This window comes from Lacerta agilis, chromosome 3, assembly GCF_009819535.1.
Source record: "Lacerta agilis isolate rLacAgi1 chromosome 3, rLacAgi1.pri, whole genome shotgun sequence".
NCBI classification, from domain to species: domain Eukaryota; kingdom Metazoa; phylum Chordata; class Lepidosauria; order Squamata; family Lacertidae; genus Lacerta; species Lacerta agilis.
The window spans coordinates 100,992,758-101,020,092 of record NC_046314.1 but is presented as its reverse complement, the minus strand read 5'-3'; the positions used below and the strand labels follow the sequence as shown (position 1 = coordinate 101,020,092).

General features: G+C 45.6%; 2 protein-coding genes across 7 annotated transcripts in view; both read left to right on the top strand.

Annotated features, from left to right (window-relative positions):
- KLC4 (kinesin light chain 4) overlaps positions 1 to 10,396 on the top strand; it is a 60,076-nt gene extending 49,680 nt beyond the window's left edge. For all 4 annotated transcript variants that reach the window (XM_033144942.1, XM_033144941.1, XM_033144938.1 and 1 more), the window contains 3 exons: positions 7,018 to 7,142; positions 8,307 to 8,364; positions 9,191 to 10,396. In XM_033144942.1, the coding sequence (XP_033000833.1) occupies positions 7,018 to 7,142; positions 8,307 to 8,364; positions 9,191 to 9,280 (273 nt within the window). In that variant the 3' untranslated portion in view covers positions 9,281 to 10,396. The remainder of the gene's footprint in view (positions 1 to 7,017; positions 7,143 to 8,306; positions 8,365 to 9,190) is intronic.
- A 2,190-nt stretch (positions 10,397 to 12,586) lies between these two features.
- On the top strand, positions 12,587 to 26,224 carry LOC117044309 (heme-binding protein 1-like). Of its 3 annotated transcripts, none has more exons than XM_033144935.1 (6): positions 12,587 to 12,665; positions 16,179 to 16,342; positions 19,133 to 19,218; positions 24,090 to 24,231; positions 24,373 to 24,556; positions 24,872 to 26,224. In XM_033144935.1, exons 2-6 carry the CDS (start codon positions 16,195 to 16,197, stop codon positions 25,044 to 25,046), a joined length of 735 nt encoding a protein of 244 aa, XP_033000826.1. In that variant the 5' UTR covers positions 12,587 to 12,665; positions 16,179 to 16,194; the 3' UTR covers positions 25,047 to 26,224. The 3 variants fall into 3 exon arrangements, with proteins under 3 accessions (XP_033000826.1, XP_033000828.1, XP_033000827.1); XM_033144937.1 differs by lacking the exon at positions 12,587 to 12,665 and adding an exon at positions 15,250 to 15,285; XM_033144936.1 differs by lacking the exon at positions 12,587 to 12,665 and adding an exon at positions 15,286 to 15,335.
- Positions 26,225 to 27,335: the final 1,111 nt, after the last annotated feature.

Genomic DNA, 27,335 nt, shown 5'->3' with positions numbered 1-27,335 from the left:
GGGAATACCAGGTTGGATCAGCTCATCAGTAAAACATTTCTTGTCTGCTCTTCTGAAAACAGAAGGCAGGGTAAAGAAGTAAGATTGTATATTCTCTTGACCTAAGGTTGATGGTAGGGTTCAACCAGGAAAGTGTTTCCTACCACGGAGTTGTGTTGATGGGAGAAGCATCACATGTGAAATATCCTATCAAAAACATTAAAATAAGAAGAGCCCGGGTTTGTTTGACCAGTGGTAAGGGATGATGGGAATTGTAGTCCAAAACATCTGGAGGGCCGCAGGTTGGGCATGCCCTGGTCTAAGGCAAGTAGCCTAAGTTGCAGTTAACAATTCTTTAGGAATGCAGTTATATTATGTTAGAACAGCACTGAGATTTTGGGCTCACCCAGACTTCCTTTTGTGGTGTGTTTCTAGGTACAGGTCTGTGTTTTAAAGCACCGTGTCCATGTGTGTGTGTCTATATGTGTGTGTTTTGCCCTGGTGCTTTCCCTGCAAATGCATGCTCTTTACCGCTCAATCGGAGCAAGCAACAATCCATGGAAAACCTGAATTGCCGTTTGTTCCATTTTGGCGATAAAGAGTGGGTTTTCATGATAAAAGTGCCAGGGCAAAAACAAAACAAAAATGGACTCTGACCATGCGCTTTATAGCGTTGACCTGCGCCTAGAAAGCGTGTGGCTAAAGGTAGGTGTGGATGGTCCCTGTGTGACCTTTGCTTTAACATACCTTTGTGGATACCTGCAATTGTGGGAAGCTCTGAAGTTCCTGTGCTGCTTTCAATTCTGTCCCTTAACAGATGAATCCCAAGTCTTTATTCTCTGCTTAATACATATTCCTGTTTGATGCCAGCATGTGGTTGGCTTGCCATCCCATGGAAATGGTCCCCTTAGCTCAACTCATAAGGTGACCCATATGGTACCTAGGAGGAAATCTGAAGCATCCTTTTGATTCAGGCCAATGGCCCATCTAGTCTAGCATCCTGTTTTCACAGCAGCCAATTCCTGTGGGAAACCCATAAGCAAGACCCAAGCACAAGGTTTTTGTTTTTGTTTTTACCAGCAATTGGTATTCAGAAGGATTACTGCCTCCAGCTGTGGAGGCAGATCATAGCTACTGCATCTAGTAGCTTTTGATAGATTTATCCTCCATGAATTTGTCTAATCATCTTTTGAACCCACTTGCTACGTGGATACAAATAATATATAATAAACTTTGCCAATTTTCCCATAGCCTTACGGTGTAATCCTACTTCTACTCGGAAGTAAAGTGCCATTGACTTCAATGGGACTTGCTCCTAAGTAAGTGAGCATAGGATTGCAGGTCTCAGTAGCGTTCTAGTGCATGCTACGTGGGTATAAGCCACTTGAACCTGGTGGACCTCACTTCTGAGTCGAGAGGCATACAATTGTTAGTTCAGTAGAGCAGAGACGAAAATCAACATGAAGCTAACGTGAGCTGCAGTGGCAGCTAGCTCAAACATTGCGGAAGGATTTAATGAAATTATGTGCTTCTAATCCGAGTACCGGTATTTAAGAGGTTTGCATGTAAAAGCCAGATGGAACTCTTGTGAGCAAAAAAAAAAACCAAACACCTGACTTCTCTTGGGCTATAAAGCTGGAAAAGATAAACTTTTCTGTGTAAATCCTTAAATGTGCCAATGAACGGTCCATGCCTCCTATTTCACATGAGAATTGTGCTAGAGTTTCCTTGAGCAGGGCAAAACTCTGGCATCAAGACCCTCCAGCCCCCTACCTCAATGAAATGTCAGCTGTGCCAGCCTATGTAGCACTTTGCTTCTCCTGGTTTCCCCCAGCATCTGATGTATATACATGGGTATTCTCAAGGCCACACACAGCTGCAGAAGAAAGACCGAAACCAATTCCAAATAATTAGGACAAAACTGAGCCCCACATGAAATGTTACAAAACTCCAGGAACTTGCAAGTAATGGTCACGGAGCGTACTTACAGCAAAAAACAATACAGTACCTCTTCTTGTACAACCATGGGGCCCATTCACCCTCTTTTGTGCAGCTACAATATCAATGAAAAGAAAGATTCGTTTGCTGTGGTATAGCCGGTCAAGAAACTGGTTGCATCTTTCCTGAGCTTCCTTTGCCCTCTCTATAGCAGGGGCCTTCCCCTTCTGAAACAATTGGAGGGGATGGCTGGGAGTTACTGGGTCAATGGCTGTGCTCAATAAAGCCAGTGGGAGTGCCCGAATTTGTGGGAATATTCCGCAGAGAGTTTGGAATCCAGTTTATAGGACTGGACCAACCTAACAGATATATTTAGCTGAAAAGTGCATGAGTGAGGAGTGAGGGGTTGGTAGATCACTGCCTTCCGAAGGTAAGGATCTGACCAAGATAACTGGTTTTTCACAACTCCAGCACCTACTCCCATTTGTTTCCAGACCTTCCAACAACTATCCAAACTATAGCCTGCTCCTGTGTGTGTTAATACTCACAAAAGTCCTGACCCAGCCCACAAACACCACCTTTGGCATTTATAGGTGTTGATGTCCCCACAACACTAAGTTACATAAGTTGGTGAAGACCTCAACAAAAAGATCCAGCTTTCCAGAGAATCTGCAGTGGTCTAGCAGCTGTCCATAGTCAGGAAAAAACATTCTGTGGCATAAACTCTGCTGTAGAGCCTCCCTATAAGCTACAGCAGGGTTGTAAAATGTGTGGCCCTCAAAATGCTGTTTGAGTCAACTCCCATCAGTCCCAGCCAGCATGGCCAGGGATGGTGTTCAGAAGCATCTGAAGATTCCCATCCCTGAGCTAGGGCATCTTCATGCGTCTCTTCCATGCCATACCTGCAGCAGAACTTAGGCCGGGGGTTGCCAAACTTTTTGGGCCATTTTGACATGTTTGGTAATTTGAGAAAGTGCTGCAAGAACCAGTTTCTTTTATTTATTTTATTTGTTAAATTTGTATGCTTCCCTTCATCTGAAGATGTCAGGATGGTTCACGGCATAAAAATGCAAAAAACAACAACAACACACACAACAAAAATGAGATTCCGCAAAATGGCTGCCATGCAGGTGCGCTTGTGACATGACATACAATGGTGGTTGTGGCATAACACAAAATGGCTGCCACACGTGAAGAGCTGAGACAGGTACACCAAATTTTACAGGCATCTTCCCCCTCACCATCAACGGGAAAAAGGCACCTGCATCAGCCAGTACTTGATAACAGACATTTTTTGCACCCCTCCTGTGTTTAGAACAGAAAGGAGGGTTCATGTCCAATCCTGTAACAGGCATGTTTAAGGGGGCACATTCATTGTAGGAGAGGAAGCAGTACAAACAAGAACTGAGCAGGAACAGTGGTCTCTTTTGCACTGTGGATTTTTGAGGGGATATTTACTGGGACCTTTTGCAGATGCCACATGATGCCCTGCTGCCCATGGGCGCTGTGTTGGCAACCCCTGTCTTAGGGCAACTGCGAACTACATTTCTGCACATCTTGGGTCATTACGCTTAAATTTCGTCAGGGCCCTTAGTTGCAACAATACAGTGGTTTGACCAGATTGTATAACTGTCACTTCCTACACGAAAGCCACCTCTCCTTGACTCAACTCTCCTCAGGCCCTGACAGGTGCCCATCACTCTACAGATTCTGCGCCAGGCGGCTCAGAGCTGCATTTGTAGTTTCCCACTGCCCCCTTGTGCAGTGCTGTCAGGGACCTGGTGAAAGGTGTAAACGGCTCCCAAGTCACCCATTTCAGGTGGCAGCATTGCCACTACTTAGGAAGCATATGGTGGTCCCTCTGTGCTTGCAGATGTAACAGGGAGGGTTGTAAGTGGGAGTCATGGAGTTGAAAAGGCCATTAGGAATTTTCACCTGCTGTTCAGCTGAAATCAACTATTCACCCACCAATTACAAGTCCTGCCCTCTGGGCAACGGAGAACAATCCTGCTCCATCTGCATGACATATATTCAGATGTTTGAAGACAGCTATCATGTTACTCCTTAACTGTCTCTCCTCTAGGCTAAACATAGATAGCTCTTAGAACCATTTCCCATAGGCTTTGTTCCCAGAGCTACGGATTGTGAGCGGGGGGGGGGGGGAGATAGCGGGGGAAGAACTGCAGCTCCTCCCTCCCTCCCCCACCAAACAAGCTTGATATTTAGTCTCTTGCATTAAAATAAGGCTAGAATGCTGCCCCCTCCCCAACCTCCTTCATTAAGAGATCTAATTAATTCTGCTTTCATTCAAGGCAGCTGCCAAACAATGGACATATTTTCCAGTTACCACTATATGCAGGCAAAGCAAGGACACAAACCCATGAAAATAGGACCATTACAAGGGTTAATTTCCAATAGAGAAATTAGGTTTGGAATAGGGACTATTAAGAGGCAAGAGATCTCTCTCTCTCTCTCACCCTCTCTCTCCATCCATAACTAATAGATCTAGATCTGTGGTTCTCAAACTTTTTTCTCTGGGATACACATTCAGAATAAAAAATTGGGCCTAGGTCTTGCCAATCAGAAGGTCGGCGGTTCAAATCCACGCAACGGGGTGAGTTCCTGTTGCTCAGTCCCAGCTCCTGCCAACCTAGCACTTCGAAAGCACGTCAAAGTGCAAGTAGATAAATAGGTACCGCTCCGGCGGGAAGGTAAACGGCATTTCCATGCGCTGCTCTGGTTCGCCAGAAAGCGGCTTAGTCATGCTGGCCACATGACCCGGAAGCTGTCTGCGGACAAACGCCGGCTCCCTCAGCTAGTAAAGCGAGATGAGCGTCACAACCCCAGAGTTGTCTGCGACTGGACCTGATGGTCAGGGGTCCCTTTACCTTTTCATACAAACAGAAACAACAACTAGCAGTGCTTGACTTTGAAAAAAGATCTGTATTCTGCAAACCAACCAAATAAATAAAATGATACTATACTATACTATACTATACTATACTATACTATACTATACTATACTATACTATACTATACTAGACTGAAATGTTTAAATGTTTCTTCATCCTTGAATCTTCCAGCCACACAGCCACACCAGTGATCTAGATCAATGCTATTCATATCCTGCAGCTTCTTGCTGAACAGGGTATCAGGTTTGAAGTTTGGATTCCAGTGAGTCACAAACTTTCACCAAAGAGAAAAGTAAACGACTCACACAGGAGTGAAAATGTAGAGATGTTTGCCTGGATGCAGCAAGTATGACTTGGTTGGTGTCATTTTTGACAGTGCTGATTGCCCATAGGGTAAAAGAAAATGGCAGGCAACAGTCTCTTGCCCCCACCCCCATGGTAATAAATCACAGTGTCCTGCCTCATGGAAGCGTTTGGCTAGCCTTTATGGAAAGCAGATAGACCGTTAGTGTGCTCCAGCATTCCTCTTCTGATGGTCTTCCTTCAGGGTGCAACACACACCTATTTCCTGCATGACAACCTCTCAAGAATGTGGCTTCATAGTTCTAGCTGCATAGGAGGAGGACTGTAGCTTCTGAGCATGTGACAATCTAAACTTTACCATACCCCCTACAATGTCTTTGAAATCCTCTCTCTCTGTGTGTATGAGTGTGTGTTCCTTTTTCTACATGTGTGGATGTTCTTACTGACTATCTTTCCTTGCACAAAGTGCTCACATTAGAGATGTGGTCTATATGGTTTTTGTGTGTATATGTAATACTGTGTTTTAATAGTAATGTTGTGTTTTAATTGTTACCTGCCCTGGGACACGTTAGGCTGAAGGGCAGGTAGTAAATTGTAACAGCCGTAAACAACAATTCTGTTTTAAGTAACATACCATTCCAGAATAAGGCCTTCTAGGTAACATTTATTTTGGTAACCGTTCCCATCACTGAATGTGTTTTGCATGAGAGAAATTGAGAGCAGCGGTGGGCGTAATTTCTTGCTCACACAGTGGATATGCATGGCTGTGAGGACCTAGTGATGCTGCGATAGCTGGGTGGTCACGGCAAACAATGCCCATGTTAATTTTTGCAACTCAGCCATAACTTCAATAAATGTCTCTCACTCACGCACAAGACACACACACTGCTTTTCTGCTTGTTCCCAGGCCTATATGTGGGCCATGCCCATTGTTTGTGTTTATCTAGGCGTGGATTCAGGGCAGCGAGAGCATATGCCAGCCTCTGTTGTGTGCAAATGATGCATTTGTCTGTTGAGAAGAAGGAACTCTCTTAAAAAGAGTGTGTTCTTCAGTATGCAAGTGAAGTTGTTTTACACACCCAGCTTTTGGGGGGGGGGAGTGTGTTGTATCAGGTTGCTGGTGGGGAAATCAGTTTATCCCCCAGAGGATGAAAACATAGAATAGGATGTGAAGAGAAAGAACAGGCCAAATCTTTTACTAGTTTTCTTTCCTTTCACGGGGAAGTGTTCACATGTGCAGCCCCCAATTGCAACCTGAAGTTGGTACAGTCCCGGAAAACCTCTACCACGCTTTTCTTCAAATCATTGATGGGAAGCGTTTGGCCCTGTTATTCCTGTCACCCCTGACTATGGGCTGTGCTGGCTGGAGCTGATTAGAATTAGAGTGCATGGGTGCCCCACCTCTGCTTGGTTCTCGAACTTAATCCGTTCTGGAAGTCCGTTTGACTCCCGAAACCGTTCAAAAAACAAGGCACGGCTTCCGATTGGCTGCAGGAGCTTCCTACACTCAAGCAGAAGCTACATCGGACGTTCGGCTTCCGAAAAACGTTCGAAAAGCGGAACACTTACTTCCGGGTTTTTGGCATTCCAGAGACGATTTGTTCATCAACTAAGCCGTTCAAGAACCAAGGTTCCACTGTATATAATGCCTCCAAATGTGATGTGCATTTACATAGACTTGTTTTGGTGTAGGCCACCAGCCCATTTAATACTGGCAGTATTGTTGCCAGACAGGAAAAGGGAGGGATCCTCTACCTCTGTATTAAAGGGTTGCTGTTAAGTTCTGACTCCAAATCACATGGAGCCGTTTCCTTCTGCTCTCTGGACGAGTCACCGTTCACGCGCCATCTCACCAATTCTTGCCATTTGTTGTCTTCCTGTCCAGGATGGCACTGGTGCCCTTCGACGCAGCGGTTCTCTAGGGAAGATTCGGGATGTAATAAGGAGAAGCAGTGAAATGCTGGTCAAGAAACTGCAGGGGAATGGCCCGCTGGAGCCAAGGAACACCAAGTAAGAGGCTTGCATATTTATTTGCTTAAAGCATTTGTACTGTGCCCTTTTTTTGTAAAAGGCTCTCAGAGTAGGTAGCCAAAATCCGTGGTAAGATAAACTTACAGTGGCTGTTGCATCTAGCTAGCTGCCATCTCTAGACCTGCACCCTGCTTTCTTAAAGACTGCAGAACCTTAATTTTTTTTATTGGCTGTACCAGTTTGCTGGTTAGGATTGAATGGTAAACTGTGGATTGCCTCAGGAGAGGAGAGAGAGAATGACTGTGCATGAGGGAGCATGCAAGGCTGAGACTTTGTCCAAGGCTTGGAAATGTTCATCTGAACCATCTCCAGTCATTTTTATGGGCTGTACCACCTTTCATTACCCCTTGATGAGAGACACTTTATGTTGCTTGGGGAAAGTATCTTCTCCAAACTTCCTTTCATCTGGAAAAGGAAGCTGGCGAAGGCACCTCTAGCTACGGAGGTCATTTAGGAGCCAGTGTGGTGTAGTGTTTAAGAGCGGTAGACTCGTAATCTGGGGAACCGGGTTCGCGTCTCCGCTCCTCCACATGCAGCTGCTGGGTGACCTTGGGCTAGTCACACTTCTTTGAAGTCTCTCAGCCTCACTCACCCCACAGAGTGTTTGTTGTGGGGAGGAAGGGAAAGGAGAATGTTAGCCGCTTTGAGACTCCTTCGGGTAGTGAAAAGCGGGATATCAAATCCAAACTCTTCTTTGAGCCTTTATTGATAGAGGTTGATCCAGGAGTGCCCCCAAACTCCAAACCTACCTTTTCCAGAGTTGACTGACCCCACCCAAAGTAGGCACCTTTCCAGTTTAGTGGACTCGGGAACTGCTCACCCACAGCGCCTCTATTTTGGAAGAGTTCAGACTCAGTTTTTTGGCACTCATCCATCCCACTGCTGAGTCCAGGCACTGGGCTATGGCTTGCACAGCATCTCTCCTGAGTCAGTTGTTATGAAGAGCTGGGTATCATCAGCATGTCGAGGACACTAATATCTAATTTGATATGTGGCAAAGGGATAGTCTATGTCTCTCTTAAGACACAGAGTGGAAAAAGTTTAGTCAAGATTTCTTGCCCAAAGTATTCCCAGATCAATGAAAAGAGTATACCTGGAGCCAGTGCTATGGAAACATCTTTATTTTTTATTTTTATTTATTAGCATGAAACGGGCAGCATCACTGAACTACCTGAATAAATCCAGTGAGGATTCCTTCCAGGTGAGAGCACCATTTGCTATGTTCCCAAAACAGCATTAGCTGCAGGTTATTTTCACTCCTTCTGTCACTGCAAATGGACAACAACAAAAATATTCAGGTGCAGGGAAAGAGTTAGATCAGCTATGGTGAAAAGCATAACATGTCAGAATGTGTGAGTTCCCCGTGGGTATTGGTATCACTACTGGAAGGGATATAGTCTGGATTAAGTGCAGGAGGAAACATAGTGGTTCAGTTCGCACCTAATTCCAAGCCAAACTTCGGCTCATCAATCATGCAAGCTCCCAGAGAGCAGATCTAGGCCACTTTGTTCTTCTGGCCATGCTGCTGCTGAGAAGTAAACCATGGCTTGGTTTAGTGCATCATCTGAACCTGAGCTCATGCTTTGTCCTCACAGCAGCAGGACTAGAGGAGGAGTAAAGTGGGAGCATCCTTCTCTCTGGGAGCCCACACGCTCACGTGTTCATGTCAAGCCTTGGTTTGGCTTAGCATTACATGCAAACCAGGTCACGGATCTGGAAGTATGCATGTGTCTGAAGTATTTGCTGCTGTAGTATTTGAGAAGTTCCCCTGGGTAAGCTGGAAATCAAGTGGGAAGCAAGGATTTCCCCCCTCTTAACTTCTGAATCATCACTGCGGGGTGCCTTAATTATTACTTCTGCAACATGACTGGTGCAGTTTGTATCTCTCAAGGTGAACATGCCGTGCTGTATTGAGAGAAATCTGAACACTTGCTGGTTACCGGTAGTTTTCCTGTTTTAACACAAGCTCTTGGTCTTAATGAATACAAGATTGGAATACGTAAGTGAAACTGGGTTTATTTTTTTAGGATTCCCAGGGTCTTCGGGCTGAGAGCAGAGGCCTCAGTGCAAGCAGTGTGGATCTCCCTTCTCACACCTCCTTGGTCACCTCTAACTGAACCTACCACATTATTGATCACCGCACCCCATCTCAAACGTTGACTGCTCCACCATACCAATACTACATCTCAAGTTGGTCGCTGTTTTGGATACTTCATCTGTAACATCTTCACATGTTAGAATGCTCATTATTGCCTCTCGTGTTGATATCACTACAGTAGAAGAGAAGGGTGTCCTGTCATTGGAAAACACTAGCCCACACGGGACCATTGCCAGTCCGGATAGGGGAGCTCCCCCCTTCACCTGCTGTGGAATAGCAGCTTTGGTGAATGCACCCACCCCCATGTTTGCAAGCTGTGTTTTACTGACTGCACAGAATCGAGTTCCAGTATCTCTTGCTTGACCCGCTGTCTCGCTGAACTTTGGGCACAGAGTCTCAGCCTCTTCTTTAGTGTGCATCCTTTCCACCAGATAGCATCGCTGAGAGAAGCTCTCATCCATGCTCCCAAGCTGGCTTGCCCATTCCTTCGGTGCCTGACCCCAATAGTCCCCAGTACCATCTATTTTTACACAGTATATATCCCCCATCTCTCTCCACTCCACCACCACCACCACCACCCCGGCAGCCTTCTACGGCTAGGCTCTTGCCAAATGAGTATTATTGTGTCTGGGGGTTGTACTGCAGCAGCAGACAGGAAGGGACATGGAAATATGATGGCTAGCTAGCCAATTTTGTGGGGGATTAACTTTGCCTAAGCAAAGCAGAGGTGGGAAACCTCTTTGCTCCCTCGAGGGCTGCATTTATTCAGGTCTCTTGTGGACCTCATGACAGCAGTGGGCAGGGCTGGAATCACCTTCTCTCTCTCTCTCTCCCTCCCTCCCTCTCTCTCTCACACACCTATCCTAGTCCATACACACACTCTGCCCGTTTACTTAAAAGGACACAAAGAGACAGGCATCGACTTCACAGAGATTCGGTACTTATACACTCCACAAGTCCTGTTTCCACTCTAGCCTCTGGCATCGCCTGCGTCTGCCTTAGCATGAACCACTGTAGTGCAGAGCAATGGAAATAACTGCAGGGAGAACCTGCCACTAGCCCTGTGTTACTACCCGTGATTTACTTCCGATTGTTGTTGTTTTAATTTAATAATTAAAAACGATCACAGAAGCCATTTTGCCAAGCGTCTCCAGAGCAGATCTTGCCGTCGGAACACTTCCACCTTGGGCTTTACATCTGCTGCGTGCGACGGCAGCGGCAATGAAATCAGGGAGGGGGCAGCTGTCTCTCAGAAATGAGCATGCGTTGTTGTACAGGGTCAGAAACGTTTTCGGGGTGGGTGGGGCGTTAAACGAGCACATCACCTCGCCTCTTCTTCAAAATAAAATAGCGCGGTTTGAATGCACAAAGGTCTCTTATACCAAGTCGGGCCATTAGTTCATCTTGGCACAGTGCTGGCAGCAGCTCTCTAGGATGGGTGGGGAAACCAGACCTATTTGACCTGCAAAGCCATTTTGAAGCAAGTCACACCCACCTGCCTGACATCTGATGTCAGGTATGGGGCAAGTGAAGACATGGCTAGGTCAAAAGGGGGTTTGGAGGCACCACTGATCAGCAGCACCTGCAAAGCCCAGGGCTTCTATGGAATCTCATGCAGCTTATAGTTGATGCTTATACAGAGCCATACATGCCTCTTTGAAAGCACTGTGGTCTTTTAATTAAGGGGTGTACACAAATGTTAAAAATAAATAAATCAGCCTAATATTGGTGCTTGCATAGCGCCATACATGGCGCTTTGAAGCACCAGCAGACAATTAATTTCAAACCACGCAAGCAGTTTAATTTCAAACCACGCAAGCAAAAACGGATCACCTGATGCTATGGTAATATAAAATGATTGACAGGTGGGCAGCCCCACCCACCCCTGCTCAACTTGGCCCACAGGGTGTTGGGGGGTAAGGTTCTGACCCACCAGTAGCATGCAGTAGATTTATGCTTATAAAATTTATGCATTGCTCTGTAAGAAGTCGACCAAAAGGATACAATGATACGACTTAACATATTAGAAACAGTACAGTATGAAATAATCAGTGTTGCCCTAATGCCTAGGTAAACAGAAAATGACCTTGTGGAAACAATGGCAAGGTTGGAGAGAGCATTCCATAACTGCACAAGCACTCTTTTTGAACTGGAGAGACTAAAGGCTGAGCCTAAGATGATTAATCGCAAAACACATTTTTCATGCATTGAGGTGTAGTCCTGCTGAGTGATAAATGATTCTGCACTCCCCCCACTCCACCAAAAAACAGCAAGTGGGTTGGACTAAATGGTTCTTGGAACTCCTTCCAACACCTGTATGGTAGACAGGTACAGGTGTAGCCTTCCCAACTGCTGTAGCTCTGTAATGGTACCCACTGAATGTCTGCATTTATCTTGTAACCAAAGGGTGTGGAAGTAGATACCACATAATGGTTATTTTTTCATGGAGAAATGTGAAAATTTGTAGATAGGGCAAAAGAAGGGTGCACCTAAAATGCAGCACTGCGACTTTCAAGGTGTAGGCAACAGGTAGAAAATCAGTAGGTGATGCCGTTCTCGCTGTATCTCAACCTAATGTTCTACTTGCGAAGCGGGATGCGTGTCAGTTGCACGTGGGAAACATCCTCCATTGACTGGTGTCATCTGTGCCGCTTTCCGAGACAGATACGGCGCTTACTTCAAATAACTGCAAGGAGAAAGGAAAGGCACACATACACCTGGGAACCATAGCTGTCAACTTTCCCATTTTTTAAGGGAAATTCCCTTATTCCGAATAGGATTCCTCGCAAGAAAAGGGGAAAGTTGACAGGTATGCTGGGAACCCTGCGTAGTTCACTAGTAAAGCACCTGTGTTGTGTGCAGAAGGTCTCGGGTTCGATCCCCGCATCTCCAGGCGGGGCTGGGAGGAATCTTCGCTTGAAAGCCCTGCCGAACCCCTAACCGCGTCCGCGCCTTTCGACTCGGCTTCCCCACGTTCCCGCACCTGACTTAAAAAACAAATAAAAAACACATGCATCATTTAAACAACAGTTCCGCTGCTTCTTGCAAGGGGTTGGACTAGAGGACCCTTGGGGGTCCCTCTCCTAACCCTTCTATGATTCCGCCGCCTTTGCCCCGCACGAACATTGGAGCCTTCCACCCGCTGAAAATGGAAACCGGAAATCGCGGTTGAAGGAGAACCACCTAAGACTTTTCCCCTTGGAAGTTGTGCGGTTGGGAGGAGGAGTTGGTGGAAAAGCCGCCTCGGTGACGTCACCCGGAGCCCCGCCCCTTTGCCCTTCTCTTCATTTCCTCCCACCCCCGCCCCAACACAGCGAGTCGACTCGCACTAGGCCTCCCGCCTCTTTTTCATTCGGCGGGCAGGAATCGCTTCCGGGTCGGCCGGAGAACGCAGGAAGTGACAGGTAAGGGCTTCGCCCCCTTTTCCTTCTCCTTTACCCAACCCAATAGGGGAGTGGGCCAGAGACCCCCTCCTCTAATCCTAGCTTGGGAGCTGCGCGCGCTTCTCCCCCTGAAGGGGATTGGCGGTTTGGGCGAGGGCGGAGTTTAAGGGTCAGGTTCTCCCCCTCCCACCGTCTGGCTGCCGTCCCTGAGGCTGGCAGTTGCCTCTGTCCTCCGTCCCCTCACCGTTACCTGAGGGGCCCGCCTGGGCTCGTGTTACCTGTGACTCGAAGGAGAGCAGCCCCCGCCCCCGGTCTCACCTGAGCCCCTCAAGAGCAGCTTCTTTCGCCTCATTCCTTAGTTCATTTATTATTACTCTTTATTGGCTTACTTGAATTGTTCAGACGCTCTCGAGTTCGAAACACGGGTCTCGTGCGGTGTGGAGGAAATCGTTCTTTAATTTCTTCCCCCGCTTTTCTTTTTTAGCTCATTCTATCTGTAAGCTGCCTTGAGTCTGGGGGGGGGGAAGGCGGGATATAAAAAATAGAATGATAATAAGAAAGGTAATCAGCAATGCAATAACACAGAGAGGGTTTTTAAAAACTGCTAGAAAACACACTACAAAAAGCTGCGTAGGAGAGAGACGCAATATTAAATAAAGGGGTCGGGCTAGATGACGCTCGTGGTCCCCAACTGCAATTTTATGATTCTAAGGAAACAAAATTATTGAGAGGTGGGCCTTTTATGTGTTTCTGGAACACCAAAGTAAATGACAGTGCTTTTTCTTTAATTCATGGAATTATAGTGCTATTATTACTCTGTTCCTCCCTGTTTGTAGGTCATTTCCTTGTTGGTTTTATTTTTTCCTTCTTTTATTTGGGATTGTGGGGTTTTTTGTGCATGCAAAGCAAGGATATTAGATGTATAATGGTTTTTGCTGCATACTGTCTCAACGTAATATGAATTTTAAAAGTATTTAAAAGAAAAAACACTCTGTCCCCAACATATACACCTGCATAGACTCCAGCTGTTGCCCAAGACAAGCTCTCTTGCATGTCTTCCCAACCCCCATCTTCTTTTTATGCTCCATATCCCAATCAGTACAACCCACCTACTTGCACCTCAGGCTTTGTGACCCTGCACCCATTTCCAGTTCCAGTCCCCCTATCTTGACAGAACAGTCTGCCCTTTTGATGCCGTGTCAGTTAAAAAAAAAATAACTTCCCATTTTTACCTGTAGTTGCCACATGGCTGGAAATTCAACAGGTGTTGTTTTTCGCCATCACTGCATTGCTACACTGCAAATGAAAGCTACATCTCCTGAGTCTTCCTATTGATGATGAAGATGATGGGTACCAGGGAAAATATGGTGTCAGTTGTATTTCTGCTTAATACCTTCCTATACTGTGACTCTGCTCCATTTCTTTCAATGGTGCACTGTTGTCTGACTCTCAAGACAGGAGTGGACAGAAAGAGGATCTTGATCTGCTGTATTATACAGAGATCATTAGGCAAGATAACTTTTCTAATGAAGCTATACATAACAACGTAGGAGCTCAGAGTAAAGTGGAGAAAACCTTATCTTAAGCGTCAAAGAAGAGAAAGGGTCAGTATCTGAATTAAAAAAATTAATAGGTATAATACTGTAGTAAATTCTAAAGGGTGGTTCCTCAAGGATCCTTGCTTTGACTGGGTGTGGTTAGGATACTGTGATGACAAGATACTAATAAATCTGTGATGAAACAGTAACAATTTGTTTTTAAAATAGGGTTTATGATAAGGTGGCATTAGCTGTAGAAGTTTCAAAATAATTTGGAAAAGTGTACAGTTATAAATGCTAAAGAATTCCTAACAACGGGTTGGAGCCAGAGTAGTTGTATTTGAGTCCTATTGAAGTAATGAGAATTTAAGTGATGTCTAACTTTTAACATTTATTTTTTAATGGTACCTAAGTGCAAATAACCTCGTTCTGCTGCAACCCAATGTGAATGACAGATAACATCTACTGTATATGAGATAAGTTATTCAAGGAAAATATAAATGTCTTTCATTTATGTATGTCTGTAGCACAAACTGTACATACAAACTCCATTAGGAAACTGGCTTGAAACCAAAACGGATAATTATTTTTCTACCTCATTTTCCATTTCATAAATTAGCTAGTAGCAATAATAGTCTAGCCAAGCAGTTTCAAATTTTTTATCATTGTTTACTACATACGAGTAAAATAGACATGGAATGATGGGAAATTGTTATTCATTGTATACTGTACATATTAATGCCTTGTTCCTTGAGTAGACCCATGAAATACTACTTTAGGAAGCTGCTTGCAAGTTTATAGGTAAAGAAATTAAAGATCATTAAGGTTGCAATCCTTTGCTTACCTGGGAGTATGAACAGCAGTCAGCAGAACATTTCAAACTAAACATGCATATGATTGCTCCATGTGAAGCCATACACAGCCTTGGCCTGTATACCTGAAGGAGCATCTCCACCCCATCATTCAGCCCGGACACAGAGGTCCAGCGCTGAGGATCTTCTGGCAGTTCCCTCACTGCAAGAAGTGAAGTTACAGGGAAACAGGCAGAGGGCCTTCTCGGCAGTGGCGCCCTCCCTGTGGAACGCTCTCCCATCAGATGTCAAGTAAGGAACTACACAATTTTTAGAAGGCATCTGAAGGCAACCCTCTACAGGGAAGTTTGTAATGGTTGATGTTTTGTTGTGTTTTTAATATTTTGTTGGGAGCTGCCTAGAGTGGCTGGGGCAACACAGCCATATGGCTGGGGTATAAATATTATTATTATTATTATTATTATTACATAAATAAAGAAATGTAAGGCATTTCAAAGATAAACCATCTACATAGATGATCTATAGCAGTATATATGGTAAATAAGTTTTTCACATGTTAAATACTGGGGGCTTCTTTGGTTATTGAATCTTAAATACCTTTTCTATTCAGTAAGAGAATGAAAGGCTGCAATTTCTCATGGAATTAATGGTAATTACTCCTGAGTAGACAGCATAAGTTCATATGTAACTTACTTGCATGTAAACACTTCTGAAATCAAAACAAATTAAAAAAAATCCTTCCAGAAGCACCTTAAAGACCAACTAAGCTTGTTATTGGTATGAGCTTTCGGTATGAGCATGCACACGAAAGCTCATACCAATAACAAACTTAGTTGGTCTCTAAGGTGCTACTGGAAGGATTTTTGTTTGTTTGTTTGTTTGTTTCGACTACGGCAGACCAACACGGCTACATACCTGTAACTAGAACTTCTGAAATCAGTATGTCTGAAAACTGGCCACATGGGAAATCATATTTTTGTGACTTCCCTCCCCTTGCCCCGCACTGCTCCCATTTTGTTTCATTTTTTAAACCTATGTTGCCCCAAACCTTTGTGGCAATGGGAAATGTCTTAACAACACTCAAGAAAATGGTATCCTGTGCCTATAGCACTTCCCCTGTAGATGCAGTGGTGTCATTACTCAAACTGCTCAAGGAATAGAATTTTCTGTTGCATTCTCTACAGGAGCTACAGTGTTACTATGGCTCGTATTACACTTGAAGAACTGAATGAACTGGATGATGAGGTCCTTGATGAAGAGGATGAACCAATGGATGGGGAGGAACAGAACAGGCTGTTTTCTCATTGGGAGACAGTAGCCAGCACTCACCAAGTGTCTCTCCCCCAAGGTATGAATTTGCATCCCAGATGCAATTTTAGGCTGCACCTCCAAAGAGAGGAGGAAGTAGATTTTTAATTTGCAAGGCAAGGTCTGCTTCTACTTGCCTTTGAACTTCTGCCTTCACATGCACAGCCTCTAGCTCAAAACTCTTCCCACATTTCATTTTTTGTTCTTTAGCATGCACGCACACGCACACACACACACACACACACACACACACACACACCCCAAGGGCTTGTCCACATTTGAGCTTTATTTAGCTGTTAATCCACTCCCCCCGTCATTTGAATTAGACCTGATTAGTCCATAGCACATGTATTTGAATTTGTATGTAAGGAGCCCTTTCAGCCTATCCTGTTCATACCAGTAGGCACGCCCTTTTCTGTTTATTCCCGACTTCTAATTTATTGCTTCTGTTTTGCCAAGTAAGGGCATACTTGCAGATAGTTGTGAGTGCACCTTTAAAAAAAATCCAGGAAGTGAGCAAAAGCCAGCCAATTATAAAGTCTCATCACACACTTTTGTAGTTTTTTGGTTTTTGTTCGCGCACTCAGGAGCATGCCAGAAAAATAGGAGCACAGCTGGAAAAAAATGAAAGCCTTGAAAAGGTGAATAGCAGAAAGTGATGACTGATCCACCCACCCCAAAAGAGCAAAACAAATAGCCTGCATCCCTAAGTGAGGTGATTTGGAGCCCAGTTTCTCCCAATTTTAATGGATTATCCCCATATCAGGTAAACCCAAATTAACAGAGGAAAAGCATTGAGCTTGGTAGTGTTTTAATGGGCTATGCAATTTAAATGGGAACGCCAACAGTTGCAAGCACACAGTAAACTGGTGTGGACAGGTCCCAAGCAGCTGTCATGCTTATTTGCTCTAATGCTTTGTTTGGTGCTTTTAAAAATGGATTTTAAAAGAATTTATTTAAATTTTGAAATGTGCTGTAGTAGAGGACGGGAGGGTGCTTTTGTGACACAGACAAGTGAACCAATCAGTGCTGTGCACAGCCTGACTCTAGGAAGGAGGAGCAACAAATGGCTCCATGATTGACACAAGAGCCAGCCACTCAGCGTTGGGCAAATCCAGTTTCTCCTCTAAGCTAAAAAGCTAAGGTTCTCCTTGTCCTTAAAAGATTGTATGTGTACATGGGCTCTTCACAGAAATTGTGGGTTGTCTCCAGTGTTGCTGTTCTACTAGTGCAACAAACTTCCACTCGTGCAATGGTGTTTTCCTCTCCTCTCCCTTGCAGATCCCCACCCCCAACACCCTGAGGGTTGGAAGCAGTGGCAGAGGAAGCTGCTCGGGTGCCTGGGGCGGCGCACCCAGGCAGGCCCGTCTTAGAGGGATCCGCCGCCCTGGCGCAGCGATCCCTCGGCGCCCCCAGCCTGCCGCCTCTCCGCCCGCCTCCCTCCCGCGCTGGCCGCCCCTCGGGAGGGGGGGTGGGCGAGCGGGGGATGAGGGGCGTGGCGTTGGAGCGGGCGCCCGCGCTCCGGCGGGCGGAGGATGAGGGGCGGGCGGACGGGCGCTCGCGCATCGGCGGGCGGGCGGGCTGCAAGCCGCCGCCCTCGCCTCCCAGAGCCCCAGCTGGAGTGCTGGAAGGTCGCGCAAAGCCCTGCGCCGCTTCAGCGCTCCAGCTGGGGCTCCGGGAGGCGAGGGCGGGCGGCTTACAGCCCGCCCGCCCGCCCGCCGGCGCGCGAGTGTCCGCCTGCCCGTGGGGGCGGGGGCGGGTTGGGGAGGGGGAGCCCGGCGGGCTCGCGGGGGCGCCCCTGGGGTGCCCGGCGCTCTGGCGCGCCGCGCCACCGGCCTCTATGGATGAGACGGCTCTGCACCCAGGGCTGGGGTGCACCATGGGGCCTCTGGAGTCTGCCTGCCTCCTCCCACTCAGTCGCCCTACAGCTGGGGGGGAGGCAGCTGGCAGACTGTTTGGGCAGGGCGGAGCCTGCGTGCACCCAAGCCACTGCGCACTGTAGCCTTAAAACTTACCGCCACACGGTCGGAACGGGTGCTGGCCGTTCGCGCCCACTATCTTGGGTGGACTGCGCATGTCCAGCCAAGATGGCGGGCACGAGCGGACAGCATCCCTTCCCTGCGGCAGCACGGCAACTTTTAAGGCTGCAGCGTGCGAACAGCAGCACAGACACCTTAAAAGTTGCTGTGCGCCGGCGGCACCGATTGTGGGGGCGGGGCGCCGCCCCGAGTGTCACCCCCCAGGGCGGACCGCTCCCTTGCTCTGCCCCTGAATACAACAACCAAGACAAGCTGCAAGAAGCAGATGAGTTTTTTTTAAAAAACAACAACCTCTCTCCTCCCTGTAGGAGAATATGGTTCTTGAATAGTCCTGTAGTGCAGTGTTTTTCAACCACTGTTCCGCGGCACACTAGTGTGCCGCGAGATGTTGCCTGGTGTGCCGTGGGAAAAATTGAAAAATTCAAGAGAATTACTTTATATATAGTCAATATAGGCACAGAGTTAAATTTTGTAACATTTTCTAATGGTGGTGTGCCTCGTGATTTTTTTCATGAAACAAGTGTGCCTTTGCCCAAAAAAGGTTGAAAAACACTGCTGTAGTGGCAGCTGGAGAAGGGAGAGGCCTCCTTGGCTGGAAAGTATGGGACTGGATTACTGGTGGCTCCATGCTGTTATGTCTCCTCTTTACGTGTTTAGATCTGTAATGTACCCTATAGGTACTAATGAGGGTTGCTTGTTTTAAATATGTAGGTTTCTACAGATTTCTTTTAACTTCTAAAGATATTTTTCAGTCTTAAAGTGAATTCCCCACTACTTGATTGTTTTGCTAGAGATGGCAGGTCCAATAATGCAAATGGCGCGCCATAACCAGATGCGAGAGCCTGTGCCCTACACTACTTTGTCACAGCATGAGAAGGTGAGCACTCTCATATATACAAACTTGTCCGTAAATAAAATATTGTATGTGTATATACCTGGCTGACATAGCTTTGTGGTATATTGTGGAGAAAAGAGCATATAAGTCATGTAATATGTCCATCTTCCCTTCCAACAGTCTTCAGAATAGCATCTGTGACTCTCCCAGCACTCCAATGCAAGTTTTTGCCATCCTTAAACTTGTACAAAATCTGTCCTCCTGCAATTCTATACTTGTCTACCCAGTAGTAGGCCTCATTGAGTTCAGTTGACTTGTTCCTAAGTAAGTGCATGTGGTACGATCAAATCTTACGCAGGTGGGTTGCTTCTAAAGGATCTGTGTATAAACAGAAACCACATATACCCAAACCCTTGGAACCAACCCTGGTCCCATGGCTAGTGGGTTATGGAGAATGAGAGAGAATGCTCTGTGCTCCCAGAGCCATATGCTGAGCTGGCCTTGCCCAGCAAGCAAGGCGGAGAGCTTACAAGCTCTTCATGCTGGGTAACCCAAGTGGACCCACTACGGAAAGAGTTTTGAAGTTCTTTGCCTTGTTTGTTGGGCAAGTCTGGGAGACTAGGGATGCTTGTGTGAGTTCTCATGACCACTCAACTGGCCCCACAGCATCTCAAGCAAGCATCCCAGAACTGGTGCTCTGACCAGGCCTTTCCTCCCAAGCAAGACAGAGAGCTTAAAAGCTTTTTATGAGCTGGATAACCCCAAGCAGGCCTGTCTTCAACCGCATATGGTTGAAATCGTGCAAGTTAAATGGGTGTAAGTTGCAGTCATACTGTATAGCAGGGGTGGCTACCACAGCTTTTGGTATGGCTCACCGGGACCTCCTGACAATCAGTGGTGCAGCAAATCAGTGGTGACTTAAAAACCCCACCCCCCAAAATCACCTTCCACCTTTTAAAAAGTTTCAGTTGTTATTTGCCTTTGTTGTGCTTCCCCGAGTGCCTTCAGACACTTTTTGGCAATTTCCTGTGAATCGGGGCTTATAAAAACACCCCAAAAGCATCTGACTGCATGTTTCAGCGTCCAGGTGCACTATTAATGGTGCTAGTTGAAAACTGCCTATGATGTCCTTGGCAGGCTGCAAAGAGGAACAATAACTTGATTTCTGCTGAATGCATCACAGCTGGTGATGGCACAGTGATTAGCATAAGTGGGTCAACAGGAGCTTCTTGTACTTTTGCACCAATGGCTGTTTGCACACTACACCTTTGAAGCACATTCAAATCACATTCTTTCCCTCAAACAATTATTGGCACCGTAGTTTGTTAAGGGTTGCTGGGAATTGTAAAAACTAGGTTAAACTACAGGGGAAATAATGTGTTTTGAATGTACACAGCCAGTGTCTGATGAAGAGATGCAGATCTCTAACTATCATTCTCAGGCACAGCCAAAGCACAGAACAGAATGCAAACAGAGCACTTTGCCGGCTCTAGAAAATTAGTGTGCCAGGTTCCCGGGGTTCCAGGTGCCTACCCAGGGTTCATGCCTCCTTTTCAAATGAGGCACAGTGGAGACTTTGGTGTCTTTAAGATACATGGTTTATTTACATTTATATACAGCCTGAGCCTGCGATAGCACAGTTCACAGCATTAACACTGCAAAAGGCTCTTATTTCTCCCCTTGGATCCAAACAGAAATCAAACATACTATCAAGCATTGCTCTGGCTCGTCTCTCCAGCTTGCTGCTTTCCCTCTAGGTCGCATCACTTCACTCTCTCTTTTTTCTTTTTGGGTGGCATCACTTCACTCTGAACTCCAAACTCTAGCTTTGTCCTGCTAATTTACCAGGAGCTGTGGGAGGGGCCTCACCCACTTGCCATCTCACATAGAGCCCCTTTCCTTTGTTTCCCTTAACAGCCGGTCACCTCAACACGGGGTTTATATTTTGACACTTGCTGGATCCAGGGGTCAGAAGGATCTCGCATACAGCTTACTTCCCCCAACCCCAAAATCGCAACATTATTGTTGGAGACGTAGCTTTTTGTTGGGCATTGGCACGAAGGTGCAGGAAGCACCATAGCAGATCTCCTCTCCCCTGCAAGGAAGAAGTAGATGAAGAAAATGCCCATGGCCATGGTGGTGGTTGCTGCCTTCGGGCAAGTTCCTTGGATATGGGTACTTAATTACCTGCCCACCTTTCTGCTGAGTATATGCTTCTGCCTGAACATATATGCATCAGCCTGCCTGTCTGAGCTACTCTTCTGCTCAGTCGCGAGCGTATGTGTGTGTGCCTGTGTGCTGGCTGGCATGTGGGCATCAGAGACAGTTTCTCAAGCTGAGAAAGATTAGCCACTCCTGGCCTACCCCTCACAGAGTGCCCTTCCCAAATACTCCCTCTTTTTTGTTCACCCACCACTACCAATTGCAGTGATGGGCATCTTGCTAGTATTATCTTCCTGTTGTCATAAACGTTAGCTCAGCCTCTGCATATCAGTACTAACAGGATCAAAAGCATGCACTACCTTGGGATTCTTCAATACAGATGTCTATATTGAATTCAATCCACCTGGTCTTCTGCATTGTCTTCTGTTATTTTTAATATAATGTGAGGGAGAATTACTTTTAAGTAGTTTCTGTTTCCCCCTGGTTGTTGAAGGAGCAGTAAGTCTATATTTGTCAATCTACAAGCACTTCCTTGTCTTTTGTTTGATTCCTTGGACCTGTATTTGTATGGAGTCAGAAAGCAAGGTCAGCTTTCAGTTTTAGTGAGAAAACTGCATCCATTTCCTGAAGTGTAGCTTGACTTCCAGGCACACAGAGGTGGGAGTGTGGCCTCAAGCTCCTGCAAGTAACCTAGATCCTTCAAATATATTTTCCAATATTCATTTTGACTCAATTCAGATGTAATAACAAACCAATAATCATTATTATGAGAATGAGTAGGTGTTCCCTCTGGGTTCTCTCATTCCTTCATATGCAAGGTGAGATTAAAAGCAGCAGCAGAAGAAGAGTTTGGATTTGATATCCCGCTTTTTCACTACGCGAAGGAGTCTCAAAGTGGCTAACATTCTCCTTTCCCTTCCTCCCCCACAACAAACACTCTGTGAGGTGAGTGGGGCTGAGAGACTTCAAAGAAGTGTGACTAGCCCAAGGTCACCCAGCAGCTGCATGTGGAGGAGCGGAGACGCGAACCCGGTTCACCAGATTACGTCTACCGCTCTTAACCACTATACCACACTGGCTCTCGAAGCTTCTAATTTGTGTCAAACCATAGTTTCTGGTTTTCATCCAAATGCAAAAAAAACCTGTCATTTCACAGACCAACGTTTGCCTCATTCCAAGATCCCAAACCAGCATCAAAGCATGGTTTGTCATTACATCTAAACTGAGTTTATATGGCCATAAGTAAGGGCAATAAAAGTGGTATTTATCAGCTTTAATGCAATTATACTACTGCTAGCCTTCCATGTTAAATTGTGCTACTGTCTCTGCATTTACTCCCTGAAGTAAGGCCTCTGAAGGGTTTTCTTTGTAATTTACTTCTTCATTTCTGATTAGCCATAATAATTCCATGCAAAAGCTTTATCCCCCCTCTGTCCTGTTCCAACACAAAACTGCATGCATGCCTTAGAAAATGCCCAGGATAGTTCCTGAGACTGCTGAAGGCATTGTTTTGTTTTCTACATTTTTTCTGCACCTAAAGGAGTTGGATGTACGGTTGTTTTCTTTCTTTCCCACCTGCATTGATGGATTTCCTCCCTTCTCACTTTCCGTTGAGCTAGCAAACTTGACTCCTATAATATAAACATACAGACTTACCGGCTCTTGCTTTTTAAAAAACCCTTACATTAATCATTAATCATTCATTTCTGTGTCTTTAGTAATTTTTGTTTAGTTTGCCTGTGTAGATTTCACCCTTTAGGGCTGGGTTATACTTGTGGTTACGAGCTCTGTTTTTACAGTGTTCGTAAGAGAAAAGGATGAACTTTGTGTCTTAGTGTAACAGCTAGGATAATAAACCTACCCTAGTGATAACTGACAAAATAACTATTTAAGTAACTTTTCAATGCTGTGGAGCTCCAGGTTAATTCTTTTATTAATTCAGGAACAATTAGTTAAAACAGTGACACCTTTTATTCAAGTATATTCTGTAGATAGGACATTGTTATAAACTGTTTATTATCCTGACAAATACATATTGAAGAATTTCCCATTTATGTGTAGTGGTTTAGAGAAACCATAATGATTACGCTAATGAAAAGCATCCTAATACCTTATGCTGTGTTGAGTGTGCTTTAATGCAGCTGATTCTAAAAAAACCCAAAAAAAACCCACCAAAAACCTTGGAAGATGTTACAACCTGTCACAAAGGAGAAATCTCTATTCTCTTTGTAAATGCCAGTTTTTGCCTAACAATATTGAGATGTTTCAGTTACAGGTAGGTAGCTGTGTTGGTCTGCCTTAGTCAAAACAAAATAAAAAATAAAAAAAATCCTTCCAGTATTCCTTCTCAATATTGAGATGTATCTGGTCTGTGCTATCAGCCTTTCCGTTTGGCTATTCCATGCAAAGAACCAGTGGTGTAGAGTATTGCACTAAAGCTGGAGAGACCTGGTTCAATTTCCCACTCTGCCAATAACCTCACTTTGGGCCTAACCTACCTCACAGGGTGGTTGTTAGGCTAAACGGAAAGTGGGGAGAACAATGTATGCTGCCTCGAGCTTTTTAGAGGAAAAGTGGAATATAAATTTAGTTAATATTTGGCAGTGGAGATGCAACACTTCATTTGCACAGGACGGACTGGGAGTTACTCTTCCCTTTCCTCCAGTGCCAAAGCTTTTTCAGTACGTAATTCCCACCCTGCGTTGTTTGAGTGCCTAGCTCTCACTAACTCTTTTTCCTTCTTGGTTCAGTGTGAGGAGATTGCGTACGAGGAACGACTGTACCCAGCTGGGAAATGGGCATGCATTACCAAAGGAGAACCCAAATATGAGCAAAGCATCTCTATGGGTTTCATGAAACTAATACGGTACATCTGCAAGGAGAACTCCCTAGGTATGTGGAAGGAAGTGTCATCGTGGCAGGGACATGGAAGCCTGCAGCAGCTAGACCTGCTGGAATTGGAAAGGCCAGAGTTGGGTTTCTGCAGATCCTCCTCTTTCACTCTCTGGTGTCTTTGTGTGTGTTTTTATCTAGGCCGCCAGCTGGGGATGACAGTGCCAGTGCTCAACGAGATCCACCTGAACAAGGAGGGCACGGAATTGCTTCAAGAAGTCATCACTGCCTATTACCTCCCTGAAGAATTTCAACCTAACCCCCCTCTCCCCTTGGACCCCGACATCCAGATACAAGAGAGAGCACCACTTCAGGTTATCTCCAGGTGGGCCCTGACTCATGCATGCTAGGACTATGTTTTATGTGCCACAGGTCTCTAAATAGAGGAAGGAAGGAAGGATGCTTTCTTATCCTAGCTGGGAGAATGGGGATGCATGGCAGGGAAGAAAGTGGCTAAAGTGAGAACAGATGTTCTGAGATCCTTTAATGGAGACGGGAAAGAAATCTGGCTCTCTCCAATTCCCCCACCCTCCAAGAATAGGAGCCCTGTAGTGAAGGATAGAGGGATGGGTGAGCAGAGAAACAGTTACCAGCACTAGATCTTTATGGGCAATTGTTTTGTTGTTCACCTTGTGTAAAGGGTGTTTTATGGGACCACTACAGAAGAAACAATCCTACGGGAGATTCACCTCCTCTGGGAGTTGCTGGGCTCCACAGACAATGTGCTTCGCGAAACCTACTTGGTGGCTGCGTACCAGAACCCTGGCGTCCCTAACCGCCGCAATGAGATCTGGTTTATCCGGCGAGCAGACTGAAAGCACCTTGAATCCCTGACAAGATTACAATCCACCCTCCGTGACTGGATCCGGTTTAGATGGCAGTTTTAAAGGAGATGAATGCACATCCTGACTCACTGTAGAATAAATGAAGTGCTCCTTCCCCCCCTGCGCGAACCAAGGAGTTACTAGTACAGATCTCCCCGAGATGGTTTCCACCCTACTCCTGCAGGGGGTGCTGTGGTGTTGTTGATGGAGCTGGCATTGGAAGGAACAAGGGGTGTCTGCTTCAGTAGGCCCTGAGCAACCATGCCACATTTGAATGAAGGTGCGTTAGGAGCACAGGAAGCTGCCTTATGCTGAGTCAGATCATTGGTCCATCTAGTTCAGTATTGTCATCGCTGACCGGCAGTGGCTTCTCAGGTGTTCAGGTAGGGAACATTCCCGGTCCCACCAGGAGATGCCAAGGATTGAACTTGGGACCTTCTGAATGCAAAGCAGTTGCGCTACCACAGAGCCATGGCCCTTCCCCCTCCTTGGGGATTGTATCGGGGATTGTAGCTGTTGTGTGACCCACAGCTCACATTCCAAGGGTTAGGTATCCTGAAATGAATCTGGAGAGCAGGTCGAAACACCACTGCCTACAGCTGTGTCCGTAACTGGCAAAAGCTGATGTACTGCAGCACAGGTTATGACTAAGTTACTTGTAGAAGGAGGATTTCACTTCTGATGCCTCGGAGTATCCCTTTTAGCCATGCGCATGAGAAGCTGCTAGTCAGCTTTGTTATCCAACAGCAGAGAAGAGCCATTCCTACAGTTTGGGATGGGGTAGCTTTAGACTTCCTTGACTGGAATAATGTGAACACCTGTCCAGGAGCAAATGGGAAATCCCTGCCAAAGGGCTAAGGCTCAAAGGGAGATCTAAGAAGCAGAGATCTCTGGCCTATAAGTCCTCCTGTTTTCCCAAGAGCACATAAAGAGATAAATGCCACCCATTGGCTACCTCCTGCCTATGAGCCAGTTTCTCGATCAGGCAGGCTTGGTGCGAGCTGAGCAGGCCACATAGTATGTGTTAAGTTGTCACTGGCAGCATTTTTGTCGCTGTGTGTTGCGTTGTGCATTGACTGGTTGGTATCACACTCATGAATGCTGCTGTCCTCTCCCAAAGAAGGCTGGTAGCACAAAGCAAACCTGAAATAAAATCTAGCCCAACCCTCTCTGTGTATTGCATTTTACTGACTTTTGTGACATTCGACTCCGTGGGGTTACCACTCAGATGGAAGATCCAGAAACAAAACAAAACCCTGACACCCAGAGAGTATCCAAGTGACATGCAAGGCAGCTGCTTGCTCAGAATCTGGTAGGTCATTTTGATACAAAGGAGCAGGCTATCACCACCATGCTGTCTTATTAAACTGCTGTGATCAGGGAAGGCACTGAACAACCACCGTGCCTCTCCACAACTCAGAATGGGGAATACATCTGCATTAGAGATCAGATCTGACCATGATAAATGGAAAATCTTTCCCTCTTCAAGGAAAATTGAATAAGATGACATGCCTCTGTTAGTTATGTTCTGTGGCCAGTATATAATAGCCACTTACCAATATAAATTCCCACTCAGCTGTGTGTCTGTAAATGCATGCTTTCTTTTTTTTCAGCAGTGAAGGGTGTGCATTGCCTTATTATTTGGAAGCCATAACCTTGACATTGAAAGCATAAACTTTTGAGTTAATTGGAGTGAGTAGAAGAAGAAGAAAAGAGTGAGTGGCTATCCAGGTTCATTATTTCATCACCTCAGCAGAGCAAACTTGAATACTGTGCAGCAGTGGTAATACTCAGGAGTAATTTGTGAAGTATCCTGTTGTTGCCTGGGTGTGGAAGAAGCAGATTTTGTAGGCTGGTATTTGATTGCTTCTTCTTAACACTGACAAAGATCTCACCTTTTAAATAATTGTTTTAGAAGTTTGCAAACATGAAGATTAAGCCACTTTTTGCAGTGGTAAGTCAGGTTGTTGGTTTTTTTTAACATAATATCATTTCCTCCAGAGGCTGCTCTTGTCTAACAGTAGGCTTTTGTTGAAATGATGATGAATCAAAGATCTAACCGGAACACAAAGACACGCACAAATAGTAAAAAGCAAGGTATTTTAAACACATTAGAAACGACAGCTACCAAAGACATTGTGAGGCACATACTGAATTGTTACAAGCCTAGGAACACATGATGCAGCAAAGGAAGAAGCATTAAATGTATTTGTCATCTTGATGTCTGAAGATAAAACTTAACAGGAGATCAGTAGTCCAGGCACCTGACAGAAGCAATAA